We start from the raw sequence: 21,272 nt of genomic DNA on the forward strand, positions 1-21,272 counted from the left end.
ATGAACAGCACTGTATCCAAGTGGAAATAAGCAACACGACGAGAATGAATAGTAGCGCTGAGGGCAACAAATTGAAGTAGAGACTTTTTAAAAAATTGCTTCATTGTCTACTTTTCATATAAAACGTCTCATAAATCGAGCCAAATTGAACGCTAACGGGAGATGGCTTTTAGTCCAAAAGTGCAATATATTTTACAAAGTCTAAATTGTTGCTCTGTTTATCCACTACTCTGCAGTAAGAAGGCTGCTTTCATATTACATTTTTCCAGCAGTGGAAATACATCTCTGTTTACCCCCCAACACACACACACATTTTTTATACCATCCTTTTTACTCTGTTAATTAAAACAGTAAAACGATCTGTCGTTTCAGCAGCAGCCTATGCAGGATTTGGAGGTCGTTTCCGTCTGGTTTTTGTGTAATATAATTTTCATGTTTTTTCTTTTTTTCTTTTTTTTTTCCCTGGTAGATTATATACAGGATACCAGCTGGCAGACAGATGGTGATGCCTTTACCCGTGCTTTTTTTTTTCTCTTTTTTTATTAAAAAAAAAAACATCACAAGGAAGAGAAGGAGTAAGGACAGGAACAGCTGTAGACGAGGGGACAGAGTCAGCACACTGGCCACTGGGTGACATGAAATATTGGGAGGAGACACCAGCACATGGCTTAAAGAGAGAAGAAAAAAAAGTAATAATAATAAATGTGCCCTGTTACCAGTGAGCAAGACACAGAGAGCCATCTTGTTAGCAGTAGCAGACCTCTAAATCTCAGTAATGGTCCTCGCTCTGATCCTGTTCTCACACCAGAATGTGAAGAATGAACAACCCCGACAACAAATATTGTTGATTCCTCTACCTGCATGAATGCAGATGTTTGTTTTTTTTTGTCTTTTTATGTGTGTGTTTGTGTGTTTTCATCTATTTTGTTGAAAAAAAAGTTGAGTTTATAGAGGAACAAGCAGGAAAATGAGGTTATGGATTGAACTGCAGGTTTGAGTAGGTGGGACAGAACAGCCACAGCTTATCAGTCTCTCTCAGTAGGACACACACACACACACACACACACACACACACACACACACACACACTTCAGTAGTATCATTGACACAGAGGGGAAAAAAAGGAGTGCTGCTTTTGCCCTGCTGTTGTCCAGCAGCAGCAGCTTCGCCCCTACATGTGACTAAAAACGACCTCAGGCTGAATCATTACCGATCATGCGTCATAATAATTACAGCATCTTTATTTTCTTACTTTTTTTTCTTTTTTAACAAAATTTCACACCCACACACAAACCTGCACACACACTAAACTGAATTCAAGTACACAACATCTCCCAGCCCCTGCAGTTATCTCAGCAAATGAAGAGAAAACAAAACAAACGTAGTAAATGCCTCTGCTCTGCAACAGAGTCCCGGGAGACAGTTCAGTCTGCGCCCACAGCAAAGTAAATACAAACCAAGATTTTCAGTTAATGAGAGGGATTGGAGGGGTGGGAGTGGGTGTGTTTGTGTGTGTGTGAGTGGGGGGGAGGAGATATCATGCACAGAAAAATGACAATGAATCAAATGAATCAATAAATAAGAGAAACATCCATGAATGAATTCAAATCAGTGTATTTTTAGTTTGAGAGAAAAGAAATAAAATATACGGCATGTAACGGCATCCCGCCGCCGCTATAATATGAACAACTTCTAATTAAGAGAGGTCACGCACACAAGCAAACTATGATGAGGCTATTTGAATTTTTAACTTTTTATTATTCATTTCTCCTTTTTTACCGTTTTCTTTTTAAAGGAAGCTGTTCATCAAAGAGCATTTTGTTCATATATAGTCATTTTTTACAGAGGAAAATACTGTACAACCTTATTTTTTCTTCTTCTTCTTCTTCTTCTTCTCAAAACAATATCTGGAGGAATATCATCTACACACATTATTTATCCCTATATTGTGATCATTTATATCCAATGCTAAGCTCAGGAGATAATTCATGATCAGTGTGTCCACTCCTCAGTCGTACATATTCGCTCAATAAAAACCAGAGGGTGGTTTAGACAGGTTTATAATTTAGTACTACAGTAAGTGAGCATTGCTATGAACTCCTTAAGAATTAATTGAAATCACAGTCCATATTAGTGTTTCATACAGGAGCGCCGTTTTCCCGACGCACCGCGTTTCCTTCCTTTTTTTTTTTTAATGTTGTCGTTGTTTTTCTTCCTTTTTTTTAAAATCGTTGTACTGTCCAATCACAGAAGAAGCAAAAAATAAAAACCAATCTTTAAATAAACCACAGAACAACAGTTCTTTGTCACACTAACATCTATTTGTGCATCAAAGCAAAAAAAAAAAAAAAAAGTGAACTAAAACAACATCTTTAAAGCAAATTCCCTGTTAAAAGATATATATCATTATTTTTTTTCCTTTTTTTTTCATTCCCCAGATGGTAAAAATGAACCTAAAAAGTGCAATAACACTCTAAAAATTTCTCATTTGGAAGGTCACATAAATATTAAATAAAAACCATTACAACAGGAGCTCAACCACAGCCATAGTGAATGGAAAACAAAAAATGCAGTTTTTTTTTTTTCCGTCTTTTTTTTTGTGAGACATTTTCGGTCTGTACAGTTTCAACATAAAACACACTCCCTGACACTTCCTCTACATCCCACCCCCACCCCTGCCCCAACCCCTCCTGCTGCTGCATCTGAGTGACTCATCGTTTCCTCTGGTCAGTCTTGAAGCCCCCACCCGCCCCTCCAACAACCAAACATCCCCCCGCGTGACTTGCCGGGCGTTAATCAAGACCTCTCCGGCTTACAGATCGATATGCTTCTGACTATAACAACACAACAAAAAGGACAATTTTTTTTTTTAATGCAAAGATGCAAATGGTAACAAAAATATTTTTTTTTAAATATACTTATGACTTATCTAAGTATATCTTATCATCATGGTCAGCTAATAGAAAAGTGCACTACCCACGCACAAACTTGATTCCTCCACATTGGGGCTAAAAATTACAAAGGGTTAAGCTTGGAGTCGGTGCTAGTTGAAAACACTTCTAGCAGAATGTCAGAGAGAACTGTCGAGGTTGGCGTCTTGAAAGGACGCCTGACTGCAGCTGAGACCGACCGAACAGCTACTGGTCGAGTCCACGTATCATTGAGAACAAAGGAGAAAAAACAATACCAAAGAGATGGGAACAAGCAAAATGTAACCCCTTTCTCTCAGTGTCTAATAATAATAATAATAATAATAATTAATAATAAAATAATACAGAAAAAAGATCAAACGTTTGAAACACATCCTTTTCCCTTAGTGATTCATGTCCCTTTTTCTATGTATCCACGGCTCTGCAGTTCATGTCGCCTGTGCCAGCAATTTCCTTTGTATATTATCTTTCACACACACGCGCACGCACGCACACACACACTTACATATATAGTTATATAGAGAGATTTGTTTTTGTTTTTCTAAACGTGTTTTTTTTTTTCTTTTTTGTCCACACACAAAAAAAGTGAAAAAATGAAAATAAATTAAAGTCAAACATGCACGCACACAAAAAGACTGATGTGTAGTAAAATGCTTTACATTGCTGTCCCATGTGTGAAACAGGGCCCTAACTCTGTGTGTCTCCATTCGTAATCTTTTTTTTTCCTTTAATGCATAATTGAATTAATAATGTTGGTCATCTTGTAAACATCATAATAAATCGTTTCGGGCCATCATTCTCGCCACGCTCTCGTTGTTTTTTCTGTCGTCGTCCGAAGTCTCTCGACGTGATAAATGAGGCCACTTTCATTTTTCGTTTAATCATAGTACACAGAATTTCTCTGCAGTTCTTAAACTCAGTTTGTTTTTTTGTTTTTGTTTTTTTATGGGTCAGCATCTTCTTGCTTTTCCAGTTGGGAAGCATCAGTGTGGTTAACGGAAGCATCGAATCTCTGGCCATTGTCTTTTTCGCCGTCAGGCTCCGCCGTTGAATCATCATTTGAGTCAGTGTTGAGATCATCCTCTGCCTCCTCTTCCTCCTCATCCTCCTCCTCTTCTTCTTCGTCCTCTTCCTCCGCCTGCACCTCCTCCTCTGGTGACATGTCATCTTCGGCCTCCCCGGATGTTCCCGTGGTGTCGTCCTGAGCTGCCGGCAGCCCCAGCTGGGTTGAGAGGTTGTGGGCTGATCGCGCTGCGTCGTGGTGGATCTTCTTGCTGAGGTCCAGGGAATCGCTGAGGCCCAGACCGGCGGCGTTCTTCAGGAAAAACAGTGAGCTACTGGTGTCCGTGCCCAGGTTGAGGGAGCTGTCTAAGTTGATGGAGGATGGCGGGTATGAGTGGTTATAGTCAGAAGCAATGCCGCCTGTCTGGTAGATCATGGAGGGAGTACTGGTGATGATGTTGTGGGACAAACCGTGGAGGCCACCGGGTGAGGAAGTAGACAGACCCATGGAGGATGGAGGGACTGCCGCCACATTTCCTCCCAGGTGGTGCGCCGCTTCCTGTTTCGGCGACACAGACGGAATCTCGCCTCGCTCCTGTTTCTCGTGCTTTCTCTTGTGGGAATCCATCTGGGACATGCCAACCACTGTGTGCTTACACTCGGGGAAGGTGCAGTGGAAGTGTGAGCACTTGAGCTTATACTTGCAGTCAGGAACCTCGCAGTCCACGCTGGAGCTGAACTGGCAGAAGCCAGCAGCGCTGATCACGTCTTGCTTGCCATGGTGCTTGCGGTGGGCCGTCACCTTGGTGCTGTCGGTGCAGCGGAAACCACAGCGCAGACAGTGGAAGTGGGTGCTGTTGCCTGAAAACTGGCAGTCGGGAAAGTTGCAGCTGAGCGACGACTTGAAGCGCTTGAAGTCGTCCAGGACCAGGTTGTCTACGCGGTCGTGGTGCTGGGCGTGCTTGTACATGTGGGTGCGGCCGCAGAACTTGTAGCCACAGTTCTCACGAGTGCAGTGGTAGTGGGTGACCTTTAGAGAAAACTGACAGCTGGAGTCCTTGCAGTTCTCGTAGAGGTCGTAGCGCCGGAATCCGTCCAGCATCATCCCCTCGTCCAGCATCTTACGTGACGATGCGGTCTTTCGGCGCTTGCCAAACGGGGACATGTCCTCGATGATCCAGAAGCGCTTCTTTGCACCAGTGGCCGTGGGAATGGAGATGGTGTTGCCTAAAAACAAGAGATAAGGGCATTAACAAAAATAATCCTGAAAAAAATAATAAAGTCCACAGACTTACAAACAAGTGACTGTCCTGGTTAAAACCCTAATGTCCGACCCCGCTCAGCCAGAAGTTGTTCACAGCTGAGTAAGCACAGCTAGCCGCTATTTTTTTAATCCTTAATTTCCAGAATGATTAAAGAAGGAGGAGGGGGGGTGGGTGATAGATTGACTGTAAGACATGACACTTTTACAGGGTGTCTCGGGCCTCCAAAGAAAGGCGGAGCTGGGAGTTTTAACCAACCCTCTTATCTCCATGTTTGTTTTATGAGGGGCACCCACCTTTTTGCAACACCCTGAGGTCACTGCTAATGATGTGCTCCCTGTTCTGCAAGACAGGAAGCAGTGGGCCTCGATAAAACTTGGGGTAAGATTAAATAAGAGCTTGCTGATGCAGCCTTGTTAATGGAAGCTAAACAGAGCCCAGGGTTCACAGAACAGGTGCCAAATTTACTGCTGTCTCTCGCTAAATCCTAGTGATACTAAAAGGGAAATTACGCACAAAGGTGCAAGTCAAGTGATTGCAGACTTTTTTTTTCTTCCTGTTACTGTACCCACACAGTAAGCATGCAAGTTTCAGCATTTCAACACAAATGTTCTCTTTTTTGCATGCTTTCTTTTTTTTTTTTTCAGTCTTTTCATAACAACAGTGCAGAGTGAGAAAGGCTGGATCACACAGTTAAATGCTGCACAGGACTCAGTAATTGAGAATGACAGCTGCAGTGTTGGTTTGCGCCGGGGATAAGTACCTGCAGCATCCTGCACTATAGGGACGTCATTTTTAACCGGAGACGGAGTGGCAATGATGGGGCTGAAAGCTGGTGTGTTGGTTGGCATGACAACACTCCGAGTGGCTCCCAGAGAGGCGCTGAGCAGAGAGTATGACAGACAGGATGGAGAGAGGAGGTATGGGAGTGAGGGGAGAGGGGGTCGGAGGAGAGCGGGAGAGAGGGATGGCGCCTGGGACTGCAGGCCAGGCTGAAGAGCGGAAGGAGGAGGAGGAAGAGGAGGTGGCGGTGGTCGTGGTGGAGGAGGAGGAGAGAAGGAAGGAGGTGCATTCTGGGTAGCGCTAGTGTCAGCAGGGGTGGTGGGAGCAGAAGTGGTGGTGGGGCAGCCTTGTCCTGGAGAGACAGGTTGACCAGAGAGGGTGAAGGACAGGCAAGAGGGAGAAAACACACACAGACGGGAACAAAGACAAACATGGGGTCCAAATCGCGCACACACACACACGCACACACACACGCACACACAGAGGGATGGGAGGCAAAAAGGGAAAGATAAAAGATAAGAGAATGATACAAAATGAGGCCCATTCAAGACAAAGTAACCCAGCCAAAACAACAACGATGAGAGTAGTGGATATTTCTGGCAACACATGGAGAAATGTGAAAATCAGAGACAGGCTAAGATTTAGGAAAAAATATAGAGGAGAACCCGTTTATTCAATAAGTTTGAGGGAAAAGAGGCTGTTTCTCATTTCCTTTCTCCCAAAACGCCGACCACTAAAAGTGCTAAAGTAGACATAAAGCCACAGGGATGATCTCTGGCCAGAGGAAAATGTAATAAGCTACATACAGTGCAATATCTCAAACCACTGATGTACAAAATGGAGGTTTTATGAGGATGACCGGGCAAACTGGAAACTGTCTCGTTCGCAGCTCCCAACATAAGAATATAGCATTGTCATCAACCACATATATTATAACTAATGTGTCTATTGATTGCAAGTCAGAGTTGTGATTGGAGGATGCATGAGATGACGAGTCGCTGGCTTCCTGGGTGACGTGTGGGCTGAGCGAAACGTGATGTTCAATGAGTAGAAAACCTTTGTGGACAACACCTGTGGACTAAACTGTGCTAAAGGCCTCACATGCTGACGTGTCAGAGTCTGAGTCACGTGGGCTTACCTGCCGGAGAGCTGTCGTTGCCCACAGGTGTGCTGGTGCAGCTTCGGTCCTGGTTGGAGGATTCGGAGGAGAGGCCCAAGGGGCTGCCTCCTTCACCCATGTATTCCATGTAGTCATCATTCTCATCCGTGATGTTGGAGAAGTTGGAGCTGATGCCAGGCTGGATCGTTATGGACCCGTGCACCATACCCGATGCCTGCTGCTGCATCCCATCCGCCCTGCGGCTGAGTGACATCATCTAGAAAACAAAACAAAGTAAGAAAAAAGAAAAAAGCTTAAAAAAATGATCACACAAAGACTTACAAAACAAACATCTTGGGTTATAAAGAGTCATGAGCGCAGGTGTTGGCGCTTGGCATCCACTCAAGCATTTCAAGACGTCAGAAGTATATTTTGAAAGAACGAACTTCATACTTTTGTCATTATATGAAGGACAAAACAAACAAAACTGCCTAAACAGAACGAGAAAATCCACATTTATATCCACAAAGGCTCCATCCCGCACCTACTGCAGAGGTTAACTGAGGAAATTGCGTGTAAAAGAAACTTCATCAAAAGAATGCCATGAGTGATTTGTTATTGACTGGTATGACAGGATATGAGCGGTACTCTCTTTTTTACAGAACACCACGTCTTTGTTAGTCTTTCCTTGAATATGACTCAGAAAAAGGAAACTGAATGTTAAAAAAGAAATAGATATACAACGAAAAAGCCGACCAAACCAGGTACACAAGTTACAAAGACGGCGTAACCACCAGTACAGCTGTTGTTATCCGTGACCTTAAAAAGAACGAAAGAAAGACAAAATCGAAACGAGAAAGGACTTCCGCTGCTTAACATTTGTTTTTACACTTCTTTAACTATTATTATCCCTATTTTTCTCTTCATTTTACGATATTGGGAGATTTTAAGAGCAGTCCTTAATGGACGGGGAGTTTTTATTTTCATCTTCTTTCAGCAAAAACCACAAACTATGGTGTGTTTCTGAGAACATAAAATTTAGATGAAAAACACAGACACACAGACAGACAAATGCTTTATCAATCCCATGAGGGAAATTAGCAGAATAATAAAAGCAGAACTGCAGATCAGCAGAACAACAAAGTGAATATGGGAGGAAAAAAAAGATCTATGCCGTATATATCTGAATGTATAGTGAAAAAGGAAAGACCGATATAATAATATGCCCAGTTGGTAGTGCGATGCTGTGTTTAGGTAAGCGCGGTGAGCTGATATGCAGTGTTATTAAAAAAAAAAAATAGAAATGAGTTTCCCAAATGCTGAACAATATGTAGCCCTTCCTCTTTTTTACAGTGTAAATGAGCAAAAACAACAATATGTAGTATAGTAGTAGTAGAGTAGTTAAGGGAACGTCTATTCACTATTTAATCTTCCAGGAAAAGGGTGTGTGCTTTGTTAAAATATGTTTGAGCAAACTATTCAACACAGGCTTCAGACCGTTGAGATGTTTAACCTGTATTTTTATAATACCGCTTTTCAAAATGTATCACACGTCGCCGTTGGCGTGCTCGTACCTGGGATGGGACTCTATCAAAGTTCTTCCCTAGCATCCGCCTCATGTGCTTGCGTGCGTGCGAGGTCATCTGGTGTTTGAGGAGGAAGGAGAACTGGCAACCCTCACGGATGCAGTGGAAGTGGCTGTTGACTTGGTTATACTTACAACCTGCAGGATAAAAAAAGAATAAAGTAAGAGCTTAATTTATCTTTGGCTCCCAGCGCGGCGTCCAAAAAAAGGCTTCCCGCGCCACACGCAATATTATAAGTGTGATGGCGTCGCGATACATCAAACACCAAGTGAAATATTTTTAGGTTGTTTTTTTTTAATTTCATGATATAGCTGTGACAAAAGAGGGATCGGGTTTCAAAGTGTTTCGGAGTGTACATGTAGGAGGAATATTAGATCACTCGGGTGTCATACTGAGCAAGTCAAGGCTTCTGTGCACTAAACCTGTGGAGCTCTTTTATTACACTGACATGCTTTATTCAATTAGGAATTTACATAAATAAATTCTCATTTTCTGTGGGCCAATAATGCACACACCCCTGCAAACCAAAGTAAATATACAATTATTCCCATATTAAATTCATTTTTCAAAGTATCTCCATTGTCATTTTTCCCCCTTTTGTTCTCCGCTGTGGTGTTGTCTGTTCTATATTCTTCTGCTCTTTTCCAGTGTTTTAACCGGTCTAGCTCTAATTGCTTTATGATTTCAAATTAAATGAATGTGCCGTTTTGTGCCTGTTAATCAAATACCATTATATAAAAGCAGGCAGAAATAATTGAAAGAGTAACATGCTGGGCAGGTGCTAGCATGTCAGTAACCATGGCACCCACTTTAAGAGAAAAAAAAACACATGTCTGTGTCATCAAATAGCTTTTGCACACACAACGCTTTAAACGCGCAAAGTTGAGCAAATAACAGTAACCCCCCCGTGACACGGGAGGGCCTTTTGTGAGACAGAAACCAGGTAACATCAGCAGCGGTGCTCAGTTTAATGTTGCTGCCATGGATACTGGCAAGCCATCAATTCTTTATAACTGGAGAGCTAGCAGTGGTAATCCTTTCTGTTTTTTTCCCCCTCCAGCCCAAACAATACACTTGGCAGATCAGGCTGGGGACAAAAAACAGCTGTTTAGGGCCTGGTTTTGTTTGCTTTGTTTCTGCGCTCTGAAAAGCTTGTGTAACCGCCTGAAAAAAACAGATCACTTTTAATTCATTTCTGTGTGATGGCAGCGGTGGCTGTGAGGCGCAGCTTCACAACACAAACAGGCTAAACCAGACAAGCCAGATAATTAACAAACACAAACCTAATTGCTCATTTCTGACAGGGGCAAAAGAAAGAAGAAAACAACCTGGATGTGATTGCCCTCTTTGACATTATTGCTCATATAGCACGGGCAAGGCTACATCTGGGACTCGAGGTGCCATTGTGAATATGCAAAATGCGCCAACAAAAACCTACGAGGCAGACTTGTTTCATGCTTCTTAAACCTCTCGCAATGCGTGACACTGTGTTTGCCAACACTGGTCTCTCTCCCTTTGTAAACACGGGGAATATCCTCTTGCAACAGACAACACAAATTAGGCTACATCTTTCTCAACGTAACACCTTTAATCCTCAGATCTCTCCTGGCAAAGTATTTTTTAAAAGCCGCTCAGGTTGACACAGCTTGATGCGAGGTAAAGACGGAGACAGCGAGACACAAAACTTTTACAGGATCAGAAGTTTTTTTCTTTTCCAGTGTTTTTTTCCTTACCCAGCCTCCCGCACTCCTCCCTCTTGGTGAAATATTTGAAGCCATTAGCGGCGCGACGCTCTGCCTTCTCATGCTTCTTGATGTGCCACGGCAGCTTGGTGGTGATGTTAGTGACAAAGAAGCAGCCAGGCCGCAGACAGTGATAGTGGCCCCTCATTCTGAACTCGCAGTGCTGCAGTGGAGACACATAATTTCCAATTTCATGACTCAAATGTCGTGAATGTTTGAAAGCCAGAGGAGCTGATTAATTTTTATTTGATCCTTCTTTGTGTGCAAAGTTTAAGCGAAGACTACACACAGTTCCTTCCCAAAAAAGAAGAAGAAAAAAAAACATAATCAACACCTCGCAGTCTTTTCCTCTCCGGTTGTTTGGTACAATTACTTTGCATTTCCAGGCATCCCACAAACACCCCTCCGCTCTAACATGTCTGTACACCACCATCTGTTTGCAGGGCCCAGATCCCAAAGGACCGGGCCAAATAAGATCTTCTCAGTTCAGGAGATGCAGACTAAGGGGGGAGGTGGGGGGGAGAGGAGAAGGGGAGGGGGCTTTTTGTGAGAGGGGTGATTTTCAACACATTAATGAATTCATTTAAACGGTTTTCCAAATACGGGCTCACGAGAGCAGGCAGGGGCTGCCATTTAGGTTTCATTTGCGAAGCATTCCCCTGATTTTTGCCCTATTCCAGACAGCCTTGTTTACTGTGCAAGTGACAATGATTTATTGGGTAATATCAGCTAAATTGGCCTTTTCTGAGAGGAGAATGCGGCAGTCAAAATGACATCATTGACATATAAACAGGCATTACTGGGGTGAGTCGACTGTCTTTCTCAGCAGAGATGGAAGACGGCGAGCAGTGGTTGTGAAAGCCTTGAGTCAAATAACCTCAAATACTGGTCTAATAGATAGCATACTTCATGCTTAGAAACCTCTGGGAGATGACAGTAGGTGATTCAGCTCCTGGCTGAGTTATCAAGCCACGCTCACCTGGTTGGGACAGAGACACTGAAGAGAGTAGTAGGAAAACTGGTCGCGGACGTTGACCAGGTTGTTGTTCGGGTTGATGTGGTCCAAGCAATGGGATTCTGCCTTCCCAGAGGTCTTGCACACATACTTGCAATTTCCAAACAAGCAGTGGAAGTGGAACTTATTGGAGTATTTACAGTCAGTAGCCAAACATGGATCGCTGCATGGGGAGGGGAAAAAACAGAGAACATATCGTTTAATCAACTTGTGGAAAGTAAGAAGAAAAGCAGGGCGCTGTGTACGCAACCCGGAGGTTTCCACATACTTTTCTTGGAACTGCAGGAAACCAGGTTTGACTTGTGGCTTAGCATTCTCCAGAGAGGTGGTGGCTAGAGGGGAACTGGATGGCAGGTTGGGCATTGACGCTGGCATCTGAGGGATGCTGCCCGTCAGCTGCTTCCAGGCCAGCAGGGAGGGGGGAGGAGAGCTGTATCCGCCAGAGGAGGAGAGGTGTGCAACATCCATGGAGGGGTTGTTGGCCATAGAGACGGGGGCAACGGGCTGCAGCTGGGCGCCCTCGCCGGAGTCCTTGCCCTCACCGAACGAAGGCTCCGACTTCACTTTCAAGGTGGCTCGGAGGTGGAAGCTGAAAAACAAGATGGAAGCTCTTTTTTATACCGATCGATAAAAGCCAAAAAGTAAAATGCAGAGAGCGAGGGTAGCGTGACACTCACTTAGCATGTTTTATAGCCCCATCCACAGTGCTGAAGAGGGCACCGCAGTCCTCTACCAAGCAGTGAAAGTGAACTTTGTGAAGGAAGTCGCACTGAGCTTCACAGAAGTCATCCGTGTCAAACCTTAACAGAGACAGATAAGAAAGACTGTGAATTTACTGCTGCTTAAGGAAAACGCAACCTCTGAGGACACCTGGCTCAACTCTTCACCTGACGGTAAATGTCTGCGGTCCGTCATACTGTAACCAGCGCACTGTCATTTCCAATTGCAAGAACGTGTTCTCTATTTTTTTTTTTGGAGGGGGGGTTTCCACTGATACAGTATGTGAGGAATAGTATTTACAGGAAAGACCTTCCAAGGACGTGCGCTACTTTTTAACACTCTGACTGTTTTCTCACTCTCATAATGAATCCAGTGTCTCTACGCGCTTCCTGTGTATGTGTGTTGTTGTTGTTGTTGTTTTTTATACCTGCGGAGGTATGTCCTCCAGATCTCGGTGGCTTTTTCTGCCAGGGGCCTCTTCAGCACTTTACTGAGATAGTGTGCTGCCTCCGAGGTGTCACCACCCTCACCTGCCTCTAGCTCTGTCTTCAGGTTCATTGCATTGAAGAGGGCAGGGTTCACCTGTGACATCTACAAAGAAACAGCACAAAAACCACCAGGCGCTGGGTTAGCTGGGCACTTTCGTATGTTAGTGAAAGTATGAGAATGAATTCTCTTTCTCGCTCTCTCTCTCTCACACACACACACACACACGCATGCATGGTTTGGCGAAGCTAAAAAGGGCAGCCAGATTTACAAACATCCGGGCTTTTGCTTGAGTGCAGGCCAAGCGTGTTTGCCAAGCATCCTCTGGGAGCTACTCTTAACCCTTTTATGTAATGTGGTGGCTTGCAGCAAACCAACAAAAAGCTGACACGACAACAGTCGAGTTGCTAGACAGCAGCTCGTCTCCGCCGTTCGGGCGCAACGACTGCAAATGTGAAGGTAAGGTGTCCTCGAGAGAGGTTAAAACCACGCCGTGCACTTGGGTGCACGGAGGCGGCGAAGCTTGCAGGGGGTTAAGGAGTGGAGGAAGTCATGATCAGTTGGAGAGAGTAAATAAATGGTGGCTGATCTGCCATGACATCATCAACATGATGGAAACCACCTGGCATATTTGTACGAGTCAGATAAGATATATGACTAAGACAATGTCCATTTTAATCTTCACAGAAAAACCATACGGATTTAAATTTCCATACGCTAACATTTAGACTTGTTAAAAAATGAGGGCAGTGCCTTCCTGCTTTTCTTTTTTTTTTCTTTCCTGCGCTGACTTTTTAATCAAATAATTTATAAACCCTATGAATAAATGTAGAGTGAGGCAGGGGGAAGAAAACGTATAAAGGAGGAGGAAAAATTGGACGGCGAGTTCAAAACAGCTCATCAAAAAACAAACATCTCTATATATCTGGCATGGCACCCAGCTACTGCTTCATTGTATTAATTTGTGAGAGGTGCAGCGAAAATTACACTCTATGAAAAATGGCTGGAAAATTTAAATGATACAAACTCATCTTATTAGCCGTGAAACATTAAAAAACAAACAGGCCCCTTCGTGTCCCGCTAATTTGTCTTGGGATGAAAGGCGTTTGATGGATGGATCTTACCTTATTCATAAGCGAGGATAAAAGAGATGTATTCCCTGGTACAGGGTGTCCGTTTGATTCATTACTGGAACAAGGAAAATGAACAATGTTTAGTCAAGATTTGCATGAGAACAGTAAATATTACTATTTATCACGCAAGGTGTGCCTGTATAATGAAGAAGAAAAATGCTGTCTTCTTAAGAAATAAGATCTGGTGTGGGTTGGAGGGAAGATTGGAGTTGAAGGTTTATGTAAACATCCCTCTCTCTCACTCACACGCAAAATAAATAAATGGAGAAATATGTGGAGGATTTTCTAATTGTATGCACATTTATATAAATTAAATATTTTGTATATAACCAGAGCTGCCAAACTAGTAGACATCATCTATCATTCAGAGAAGCTGGATGTTCTTTTTTGTGGGGGTTTATTTTGCCAATAATAAGGCTGAATTGGTTAAAGAAACACTAATTAACCATCCTTCACTTTGAATTAACCATCAGTTTACCATCTGTACCTCTGGTCTTTCTTGCTCAGGTCCAGGCTGTGCTCCTGTGTGGAGTCTTGGGAAGCCCCGGAGTTGGCGTCCACTGGCTCCTGCTTCACTTGAACCAGATTGAACTGGCTGGCTGATGCCGGCTGCCCATTCCCTGAGGATCAAGTCAGAGATGCAGATGAGAGAAGAGACAACAAAGTTATTGTTGGTCAGCATTATTACTCTATGACAAGATCCAATCTGACTCCTGTCCTGGCCCGAAAAGAATACTCCGAGTGATAATTATTGCGAAATTATGTCAGGCCGTCAAGCCTTTTAAATGGTGATTGAGAGGCGGGAGATATGGGGGAAAAAGACTCCTTTTTCTGCAGCACTTGTCACAACTCATTTGCCAGGCTGCCTCTTAACTGGTCATTAAGTGAGATGCTAATGCTGAGGGAAAGTGGCAGTCTCAGATTGGCCACCCCCTCCCTTCCCACCTTCCCAGGCTCCTTGTTGGCCTGACAACGGGCGGCAGCCAGTGCCACTGAGCGTACCCACAAGGAACACGGGTGCTATGTCGGTCAGATTGGAGCTGACAGCCAATCAGATTGGTTCAAATAGCGTGACCCCTCGATCACATTCGCCTCCAAATAGGTATTCAGTGAATGCTGTGACTGAGGACAGGAGCGCTGAATTGAAATAAATAAACACCAGGGGATGACCTGAGGTAAAAACGCTGACAGGAAGGTGAATTCTGGCCCACCCTTTCCCAATCCCGCGGGATTGAAATATTAATTTATCCCGGGGCTATACAGGGAAAGCAGAGCTTTTGGTTGACAATAAGTGGTCGTTTATTTTAAAATATATATGTGAGCGGGAGGGGGTGGGAGCCCCAGCGTAGCCTCTGAGACACTAAAACTGGAGTGCACCAGCAGCCACGACTGGTTTGGTGAGAAATCTGTTGTTTAAAAATTAGGGCTGGTGTTGAGGGATTGTGACAGGCAAGGTCATGGGCAACCAAGTGTGTGCCCTTGGCCCTGAGCCTGATGGGGATCCTCTCCTTTTACTTGCTACAGAGAAAACAAGACCAGCCAACGTAAGAGGGGAAACCAACCAGAGTTCCCTCCCCGCCCACACCACCACCTCCCTCTGCTACAAGATGACCCAGAGACATATCAGGCAGAATACAAGTGGAAAAGCCAGTCTTGGGCCTTGTCAGCTGAAAGCTGGGAGATGGGGAAGTGTCAGTGTCAGTTCAGTTTGACAATAGCTGAGGTTGGAGGGGCTGGGGGTGGGGCATGGGTGGGGCTAAAGGAAAACAGTAGTCAAACAATTTTGCGGCTGGTTTGAGGTCACTGAATGCTTACCAAGTGTCTGTCCAGCTTTCCTTCCCTGCCCACCCCCCCAACTTGATAAGAGTATACCCAAAATTAACTAGCCAGACAAATCCTGCCTTGTCATTGACAATTAAATCATCTCTCAGACAAAATGAGAGCACATTATATGAAGAGCAGCCTCTCACTGCATGATCCACACATGATCGCCACGCTGAGTAAAGTATATTTTTAATACAATCAGAAGATGAGCCGACTGCTCAAGGTAGATCACAGTACAAAACAATCTCGCTGCAAAGCACATCGTGATTGTTTGAAATTTATTTATTTTTTTGCATGCACTTTGCGAGGAGAGAGAACAAATGAGTTTGACTCAAAGCAGCTTCTTTCTGGAAATTATCCAGGAATAATGTACCACCATGTAATTACTCCGGATAAGATACAGAGCTTGTGAAAGATCATTTGTACTGTGTGTCTAATTAGTAAACCCTTCAGATGCTCGAATCTCTGGGAAAAACACTTAGGGGTAAATTAGAGCGGAACATTAATGAAAAAAAAAAAGAAAAAAGAAAAGAAAAGCTGAGAAAATACTGAAGGCAGAAACAGGAAAAATGCACAATTCACCGCAAAAGAGGCGAAGTTTCACAACCCGAAGAAAAAATAAACACTGAGAAAAATAGCCACAAACACAGTGACTTTTCTCACACCTTTTTGACAGAGAAGCACAAACCACTTCCTCCTCATTTTAGCCCCAAATGTCCTGTTCACACATTTTATGAAGCAAATATGAGAAACAAAACCACACAGCAAACCCCCCATCCTGTGTCTGCGCTAAAACTTTTACGAAAATGTGTGCGATTAAAATAGGAGAGCTTATTTAAAATAACTTGTTTTTCAGTAAAGAGATCTACGCTGTAACTAAGTGAGCCATCGAGAGGGGTGGTGATGGCACCATCTGTGGAGGCCCAGACTACCTGCTGGAAGCCCAGAGGTGGAGCTCAGTCTGACAGCCCGGGCTCAGCTCGGCTCCTCGGAGCAGCTGCCCCAGCTCTCTCCCAGGGCCTGTCCTGCTCCAGGAGTACCACCAGGAATTGTAATCCTTCCCAGTCCCAACATCCGGAGCAGTCCCATTTACAATCCGCACCCCACCTGCTCAGGCTGAGCGCAGGAGGATGCGCTGCAACTGAATGCGAGACCACGCGCTTGCAGTGCATTATCAATTGAAGACTTTAACTTCATTTTCATTCAGAGGCTTTGTTTAGAGCAATGTGATAAACACGGACAAGCCAATTACCTCTGAAATTTATGGGTGACATGTTTTTGTGGAAACGGAAGGTTTCCAGAAATTCAAAAAGTGTGCGTCGTTGCCGATGACTGCATCTGTGACTGAGTTCTTGCATCGGCGAAAAAAGAAAAGCCTGTTTCTTAGCTCTGCTGCATTGAGTCATTTCTGCCTGAGTGATTTCTGTTTTTTCTTTTTATCAGTTTTCATAGAGGATACGAAAAAAAAATTATTATTTTTTTGTTCTCGCAATTTCTGAACTTAATTTCATTCCACCTCCATTTGCTTGGAACGGGCGCAGACAGAGATAAGAGACCAATGATGAGGAAACATGTTCAACACAACCCCCAGGAGCCCCCACTCTGAACATCATAAGAGACTTTTACAGGCTCTACTCTCCCCTGTCAGCGCATTTATCTCCAAATGGATTGTGGGTATCTAACAAACGATCAACACAATAACAAGCCGAGAGCAGAGGACCATGCCTCCGGAATGTCCCTTTAAGCTTGAAAGCAGAGGGTTTTCTGCCCTTCTCACCGCTCTAGGCTAGTTAGAGAGATGACCTCTGAGTGCTCTCTCTTTGCTCTGTCCACAAAGAGCGAAAAAGCATGCAGCTTATCATAAACATGTGGATTTGGATGTAGCTCTAAAGTTTTCTTTTGAATTTTTTATATTCACATTATGTGATCCATCATTAATATATGAGATAAACTTGGCTGTTCACTCACTGACCTATGTCTGGGCTGCAGGATGGCTTGAGTGCAGCAGCCGCCAGTCTGGCCATCATGGGTGAAATCAGACCCTTGCTTGCAGAGATCTTCTCCATAATGGAAGAGGTGGCAAAGGAGGTTGGGGTAGATGGCATGGCTCCATCCGCCCCGACTGTGGAGCAGCCTTGGGTGAGTGAGTCGGTGGGCATGGAGTGGGCCCCTGAAGACACAGCGGATATCAGGCCAGCAGCTTGAGGAGGTGGCTGGAGAGGCAGCCTGGACATAAGGGGGAAGAACGGGTTGGAGGTGGCCAAGGTGCTGTTGGAAAGAGCGAGGGCCACCGGTATGTTGCTGGGCAAGGTCTGAGACAGCAGGGTGGACATACGCTGGCCCGCGCTGGGCAGCGAGGGGGTCGGCTTGAGGCCGTGGCCCGATGTGGATGAGGAGGAGACAGCAGTGGTGGGCGTGCTCAAGAGGTGTGGTACAGTAGTGGACTGCTGGGTCGTGGGTGAGGCACTCAGGCTGGAGTTCTTGCTGCTGATGGCTGAGAAGTCCATTAGGTCGTCGTTGCTGGATTCCTCGGGCTCATCCTTTGGTGCCAGGTAGGTGGAAGAGAGGCCCATGACACCAGAAGAGCGAATGTGTCTACGTTCGTGCTTGCGCTTGTGGGAGGTCATCTGGCTGGTGGAGGTAAAGGTGAAGCCGCAGCCGGAGCGGATACAATGGAAGTGGTTGGTGGCTTTGCTGTAGACACAGCCCTCGTACTTGCATTCCTCATACTTATAGAACTTCTTGAAGCCATCTTTGGCATAAGCATCGTCCTTGATGTGGTAGCTCTTGTGCTTCTCAATGTCACACTTGTTCTTGAAGGTGAAGGTGCAGCCCGGGCGCCTGGAAAGCAAACGGGATAATGTGATCAGGTGTGGATTCATGGAGGGGATCCACATGATTGAGATACTTTACAGTGAAGTGGAATAATAACTGGTGACACATCACCACCTCCAACCTGGCGGAGGTTTAAATTCTCGGGAGGTGATGATGAAATAATAAAAGTACATTTTTATAATTATTAATTTTATTTTTTTTATTCAAAGTGCTCTAATGATTTTGTCACATGCAAGTCACAATGCTATAAAATTTAAGTTGATCCATTTTAATCTATGAATTTTTTTTTTTTTAAACAATATTTGCCAAAAGTCGGTTTTAATACAGTAAAAAAAAATAAAAAATCTTGAGGAGAAACCACATTAGGTCTATCCACCTGCAGTGGAAGTGTGTCGTCTTCTGCCCGTAGAACTGACATCCGACCGTGCCACAGTCCTCAGTCGCGCGAAACCTCTGGAAGCCATCGTTGATCAGCTGGGCGTTCTTTTTATGGAAGTTTTCATGGGTCATGACATCGGAGGTGCTGGTGTACACCTTGCTGCAGCCCACCTGCAAAAGCAGAGTCAGAGCACGGTAATCGAAAACAAGATCTGGGCCCAAAGCATGCATGAGTTTCAGTTTGCAAGAATGGTTTGTAAAATGCTATAAAAGATCAGATATACTGTACTAGATGTAGAGGAGGGATCTCATTGTGGTTAAGAAAATGCTAGTGGCCTAGAAATGGGTAGAAGAAGGATGTTTTCTCACATTCAAGATTTAATTTGTGGCAACACCAGAGCATTACAAGTTTCATCTCAAACCTGTGAATTGGAAACAATCTTGCCATTGTGACAATTGGAAAGTAAAAAAAAAAGGAGGTGACTGAAAGAGACAGTGGCCGCAGAAGGCTGCTGAAAGTACAGTACCTTCCTGGCAAAGCAGCCTTTTAGAAAATGAAATTCATATTTGGAGAGTGACGGTGAGTCGCCACAAACTTACTGTAACTCTGAGAACAGATTTCAGTAGTGGAGGGGGTAGACAGGAGTAAGATGACTGTCTTAAGTCTTTAGTTTAAAATGCTCTGGTACACATGAGCCCTCAGAGCCAACAAAGGGGGGGAAAAAACAGGTAATGTTTGAATTAAAAGCAGCAATTGTATATCATCTGTGGCACTTTTCACCCGTGCAAACCGGGCAACTTCTCCATATTGAGTCAAACAATGAAAAAAATTCCTCTCCGTTCTTTTCCCCCTTAAATCAAGAGAGCCGATGCCAACATCTGCAGGTTCTCAGGGACTGTTAAAACAAGGGCTGAAATGTCCTAATAACAATTACGCTGTTACAGGGGTTTAAAAAAGAATATATCTCAAGCCATCCTGCGCTGCGCCGCTGCCCTGCTGGTGAGAAGCTCTCGGCACAATGACATTGAAAATAAGCAGATGTAGAAAAAAATTAAACAAATCCAGAAGGGGGAATAATCTTCAACTGGCTGCTTGGTACTAAAAGATGAAAAATGTATAGTTTATATAAACACCTAACTGAATTTTAACCATGCCAATTAAGGAGCGAGAGAGTAAAAAGATGGGGAAAGCACAAGCAGCTTCACTCGTATTCACCCTTTTTTTTTCAGTTTTCTTTTATTTAGCCGAGGACACGTTTTGCAAACTGCACTACGAAGACACTCTGGTATAAATGGAAAAAGTGAGTTTCCACTTCACAAATATGTAGGTAAGCCGAGTGACTCTGAAACACCCTGAAGTCGTGCGTATTGCAAGTGGCCTGATTTTCCAAAGTTGGCCATAATTCATATAGAGTTGCTCATTTTTGCCTGACTTAACCTGTTTTAAACAAAATGATGTCATTGCTCCTAAAAGGCTGTTTAAAGGCACTGGACAAAACCAGTGCTTTTAAACGGTGCCTTTTACACTCTTTTATGGACAGCATGTGGTGTCTCTGCAATATCATTTGAATTGCGAATTGTAAATTTACCTGCATTTATCTATATTTGGTGCTCTTTAACAGGGTGAGCAGTGGTTGTTTTGCTCCATATGTAATGCTTAAACATGTGGAACCATAATTGCATATTTGTTTCCGTGTTTGTGCATGTGCTTTCGTGGGTTCATTTTGTGGGTATGTGTGTAGGTGGAAGAGGAGACGCTGTGAGTCTGTGTAGTGTACCTGCATGCAGTGGTAATGGGTGCTTTTTCCATTGAGGTGGCAGCCATGGTAGTAGACGCTGCAGTCGTCCAGAGGGCTGAAGCGCATGAAGCCATGCTGCAAGGAGTTGTCCCTCTTCTTGTGCATGTTGTAGTGCCTGATTACATCCTGCTTACTGGTAAACCTCTGCAAAAAGGGGAGGGGGGGTGGGGATGTACGGCAACAGGTTGGTGTTTATTTAAACCAGTCACAGAATCAGCAACAAGTCACTTTATCTCTGTAGAAGCAGCAGCTGCAACATGCAGGAGCCAATTGGCAGTTGGGGAGGGATGTGCGCACGGCAATATAGAGGGACAGGACGTCTTTAAACATGATGCATTCTGTGGTTATTAATTTACTTTGCATATCTCAAAGTTGCGCCCTATCCAAATGCAGCGCTTAAAGGCCCCGAGACTCTCTGAATGCAGATGCTTCCACATGGAACATAAAGTATGTTCCCCATACACTCTTTGTTTCTGTTTTTTAGAAATTAAGACGAATCAATTGACATGCAAGATAACAGTTGTGATGTTTTTGTGTCTGGAAAAATTCTGTTCCATGCAGATGGTTTCTCAGACGTGCACAGGGGAAAACAGAAGACAATAAAAACAAACAAACAAACAAGTGAACCAAAAAACAGTTTCCCTTTCAATTCGCTGAGATATGATTCCCTTTTTAATT

General features: G+C 44.0%; 1 protein-coding gene across 10 annotated transcripts in view; it reads right to left on the bottom strand.

The window, feature by feature from the left end:
* Positions 1-545: 545 nt before the first annotated feature.
* The window catches only part of casz1 (castor zinc finger 1), a 177,400-nt gene continuing 156,673 nt past the window's right edge, over positions 546-21,272 (bottom strand). For 8 of the 10 annotated variants that reach the window (XM_085146464.1, XM_085146465.1, XM_085146466.1 and 5 more), the window contains 14 exons: positions 20,574-20,738; positions 18,794-18,966; positions 17,555-18,423; positions 14,246-14,378; positions 13,750-13,813; positions 12,567-12,730; positions 12,097-12,219; positions 11,688-12,008; positions 11,384-11,582; positions 10,396-10,567; positions 8,651-8,799; positions 7,116-7,353; positions 5,958-6,329; positions 546-5,159 (listed from right to left, as the gene is read on the bottom strand). In XM_085146464.1, coding sequence (XP_085002590.1) covers positions 3,874-5,159; positions 5,958-6,329; positions 7,116-7,353; positions 8,651-8,799; positions 10,396-10,567; positions 11,384-11,582; positions 11,688-12,008; positions 12,097-12,219; positions 12,567-12,730; positions 13,750-13,813; positions 14,246-14,378; positions 17,555-18,423; positions 18,794-18,966; positions 20,574-20,738 — 4,428 coding nt within the window. In that variant the 3' untranslated portion in view covers positions 546-3,873. The remainder of the gene's footprint in view (positions 5,160-5,957; positions 6,330-7,115; positions 7,354-8,650; positions 8,800-10,395; positions 10,568-11,383; positions 11,583-11,687; positions 12,009-12,096; positions 12,220-12,566; positions 12,731-13,749; positions 13,814-14,245; positions 14,379-17,554; positions 18,424-18,793; positions 18,967-20,573; positions 20,739-21,272) is intronic. The other 2 variants (XM_085146470.1, XM_085146469.1) reach the window with 1 other exon arrangement.

This window comes from Neolamprologus multifasciatus, chromosome 20 (genome assembly GCF_963576455.1).
Source record: "Neolamprologus multifasciatus chromosome 20, fNeoMul1.2, whole genome shotgun sequence".
In the NCBI taxonomy this organism is placed as follows: domain Eukaryota; kingdom Metazoa; phylum Chordata; class Actinopteri; order Cichliformes; family Cichlidae; genus Neolamprologus; species Neolamprologus multifasciatus.